General features: G+C 32.9%; 1 protein-coding gene across 1 annotated transcript; it reads right to left on the minus strand.

Moving 5' to 3' along the window:
* Window positions 1-2,734: 2,734 nt before the first annotated feature.
* On the minus strand, window positions 2,735-3,779 carry LOC131644319 (uncharacterized). Its single transcript, XM_058914785.1, has one exon. It carries the CDS (start codon window positions 3,329-3,331, stop codon window positions 2,972-2,974), a length of 360 nt encoding a protein of 119 aa, XP_058770768.1. The 5' UTR covers window positions 3,332-3,779; the 3' UTR covers window positions 2,735-2,971.
* Between the last annotated feature and the right edge of the window lie 698 nt (window positions 3,780-4,477).

Here is a 4,477-nt window from a genome sequence, read left to right on the forward strand (position 1 = left end):
ACTCATCTTCTGATTTTGACTTGTCTTCAACTTCAGAGTCATCTTCTAACTCTGACTCTTCTTCCGAAACCTCAGATTCTGACTCTTCTCCAAAATCTTCAAAGTCATCATCTGATTCTGAATCATATAAAAATACTCCTTCAGAATATTCAGAGTTATCTTCTTCCCCTTCAAAATCAGAAAATGACAAACTCACAGGTTCCTCATCAGATTCATAAGTCATTAATAGCACAGGTTCATCATCAGAATCTCCTTTGGCAATTTTAGCTTCTTCTTTGTTTGACCAACAATCTCTAGCAAAGTGGCCAAACTGCTTACAACAGTAACATTGAACCATTCTCCTGTCATACTTCTCCTTTCCCTTCTAATGTTTCTCATCAGAATAAAAGGCTTCTGACTTCTGCGACCTACCATGTATTTTTAGCTTCTGGTCCTTCTTGACAAAAGAAGCTTTCAGAGCTTGCTCAAATTCCCTCTCAGAAGTTCTCTCAGTCAGACGCAACTTTTGTGCTTCTAAACTGCTTTGCAACTCTTCTATTCTCATGGTTTCCAAATCTTTATAATGTTCAATAGATATCACAATGTAATCAAATTGAGGGGTAAGCGACCTCAAAATCTTCTCAATGATTACTTGCTCAGAAAGTATTTCTCCACAAGCTTTCATCTCATTAGTGATCAGAATCACTCTGGAGATGTACTCAGAAACCTTCTCATTGTTCTTCATGTTGAGATTTTCATACTGCTTTTTGAGGGACTGAAGCTTCACCTTCTTCATTGATGCGTCACCACCGTAATATCTGACTTGTATATCCCACGCCTCCTTCGACGTCGTCGAATCAGAAATTTTCTCAAACACATTCGCATCCACACACTGATGAATGTAAAACAATGCTTTCTGATCCATCTTCCTTGTAGCTCTCTGCGCCTCTTTCTCCTGTTCTGTTTCATCTACTGCAACCTGAACGTATCCTTTAGTGACAAGATCTAGAACATCTTGAGCACCAAATAATACATGCATCTGAATCATCCAACGATTCCAGTTTTTGCCATCAAACACTGGAAGTTTGGTATTCGAACTGCTTCCCCCACTCATCTTAAACCTTGTACAGTTCACTCAGATCTCCCACACAGTGTTTCCCAAAAACCCACAGAATCAGAAAATGTGATTCTATTAAGATTTTGTTCAAAGATTCAACAAGAACCCATAATCAAAATCAAACACACACAGCTCACGTTTCACTCGTGTTTCCCGTGTATGTCCCGATGGTTCTGGATCTGAACTGAAGCTCTAGATACCAATTATTGGTGTGCAAGGTGATGAAAGCAAGGAAGAAGAGAGAATAAAATGACGGTTGTTATTAATGTGTAAGAAAGAAGGATTTAAATAAATGAAACCTTCAGTAACCTATTTATACATAAAACAAAAGTTGTCACATAGGCCCTAACAAAGGTAAACTTAATAACTAAGCAAACAGTATAAACTAGAAAATACAAAAATACCCTTCAAATTAAACTTAACAGCTACGCTAACAAACTCAACTCCAGAACATCAGAAACATCTGCTTCTGATTAACAACCTCAGAAGCTTTACTGCTTCTGACTAACAACAACTTCTAGCTAATCAACCTCAGAAGCTCTACTGCTTCTGAGTAACACCAGAACATCAAAAACATCTTCTTCTGATTAACAACAACTTCTGAATATTGAATTACTCTTTAATAAAATATAATAAACATTATAGCAACAAATTAAAGATTAATTAAAATCTATTCAACCTTTTGAATTTATTTTTAACTTGCACATAAAAAAAATATATTTCAAATTACTAATGGTTTATCTCATATATCATAATATATCAAGATATCTTAAATTTATAGATTTAGGTTAAGTGTAAAAAAAAAAAAATCTCAAAGTATGAGAGATGATTGTCTAACATTTACTTCATTAAATGAAGAATCATTATTTTGTGAGAAGAAAAATATAAAGCAAATCGTTACTTGTTTCAGTGATGATTGGTGTTTGATTTGATCTAAAAACTGACATTCAAATTAGATTAATAGTTGGTTCAGTGGACCAAATACTATTTGTAAAAAACAAAATTATAAAATATTAAGCATTTCAATATGAATGCTACACTATTTTCTTTAATAAAAATATATTCACTATTTTCTAACTCACATTTAAAAAAAATTCAGGATCCCCGATAACTTGTAAGAAATTGATTATGACACGGTTCTTTAAAAATAACAAGTCAACCTATTCAAAGTTCACAAACTAAGTGTGTCTAACATAAACTCTTCACCTTGATACTCTGTTGCTTATATAGTTCCCCATCTCATCAAGGTTTCGTTTCGATAGCTTATCTTCTTCTGTTTCTAGTACCTTGAGTTTATGTTATCAAAACCCAATAACTATATAAACAACACCTTTTGTAATCAGTTTTGAGTATGAAATACTACAAATAATTCATTTCTTCCACCTATGAAAGTTATATCCAAGATACTGCAAAAACGACTCTGACATACCAACATCTCGTTATTCACGGATATTATGATAAGGAATAAATTATGATTAATTTATACCACAACACCGCAACCACTAATATCAATCGAAATCGTGAAAGTCTTTACGTGACCGCAACCGCTATTTAACACTTTGGTTATATTATACACACAATCAATTGAAAATATAAGGTTTAATTTAAAGGGATCAAAATGCATGCATTTCAGCAACTGTATTCAAATTTTCATCAATAACATAATACACCAGCACTTTAGATAATCTTATCCATCCATATTAAGAGATAGTAATTTGACAACAAAAAACAAATGTACCAGCAAGAACAAAGAACAAGAAAAAACCCATGAGGGACGATGAATCTACATAACATTCATTCTTGTCCATGCAACTAACCTGCTTAACACCGCAAAATACGGTAAAACATCCTCGTCCAGTCCACGTCATCAAAATCTTACATACGAATCCACTGGGAGAGCTGTGTGGGGTTCACAATTCCCTTTATGTGGGTCCCATCCATCTTCATTATGCTTGCTACCTCACCGTAACTCTCATGCTCCTTCCTCACATCTGAAGCTTCGGCTCGCGAGCCGGGATAAATACTGGCTCGGGTTAGCTCAGGATCAAACTTCTGTCCAAGCAAAGTCCCTTTCGTCAAGAATTCGTGAGCTAGATAGCCGGCTAGAAGCTTGTTGGAAGCTATCGGCTTATCCAGCTTATCAGGCTTATCGGCTTCATTGTGTTTGCGCTTTCTCGTGTTGACAGGTGGCAACATCCTACGGGAATGGTGACTCTGACTCTGACTCATCATCATGGGTCGAAGTAGCTTTGAAGGGTAAAATAGTAAAGTAGTGAATCCGAGGAATGAAATTCAAAAACCGGGTCCACAAGAGATGGGTTTGGAGTTGGACATTAAAAATAAATAGGAAAAACAACTGTTGAAGATAATGAAAGCGACAACGGAAATCAAATATAAATAAATTGGAATAATTATAAAAAAAAGATAAATAAATAAAAAAAAAGGTAGGTATGGTTAGGGGTGGTGGTTGATATGGTAAAGAAAGAGGTGGATCAGGGAGGCGGCGAATCTGAGGAAGAGGGAAAGGAACCACGATTACCGCCGTGTGCGACGGAGATAGATAGATGATTATAGGGTTCAGGGAGAGAAGAGGAACTGTGATGATTTGGGGGAAAGATTAGAGGGATGAGAAATTGGAATGAAAAAGGAGAGGGGAAAGGAATATTGTGGGAGAATAAAATGGGAGGCATGATATATTTATTTGGTGTTTTTATTTACGTCTTTGTCCCTGAGTGTTCAGAATATAACTTTTCTGACATTTGGGGTTCTATTCAATGTTCTTTTTCCTTTTAGAAATATTGTTTCTTTTACTATTTTCTAGTATTATTTTTTTGACTATAATATTAACAATTAATGTCGTTTTATTATTTTATAGTACATAATAAGGAAATAAGTTAAACAATATGATTTTTGAATTAATTTTATTAATTATTGATATGTTTTATTATATTTTAAATATATAAATGTTAATAAATATATAATATAAAAATTTAAAAATTAGTTTAAAGTATAAAAAAGGATTATTCATAAGTCATGAGTTTTTTGTCAAGACTATATCTATTGTAAAATAAAATTTATTGAAATTAAATGAAAGATTATTTTGTAGGTGGATGGTCAAATCATTTCTTAATAAATATGTATCAAAAATAGAAAAAAATATGAATAATTAAAAATCATTATTTTATTAGAGGTGGTCAAATCATTTTTTCAAAAGTATTGAAAATAGAATAAAATGAATAATTAAAAATTATGTATTTGATTACATATAATTAAAAAAGAAGTAAAGAAAACACATAAAAAATTATTATATCAATTTCCAATCATATATTATCTAGTGTTATATTAGTGATCCTATTTGAGAATTTTAAATTTTAAGGTTGG

This window comes from Vicia villosa, linkage group LG1, assembly GCF_029867415.1.
Source record: "Vicia villosa cultivar HV-30 ecotype Madison, WI linkage group LG1, Vvil1.0, whole genome shotgun sequence".
Taxonomy (NCBI): Eukaryota; Viridiplantae; Streptophyta; class Magnoliopsida; order Fabales; family Fabaceae; genus Vicia; species Vicia villosa.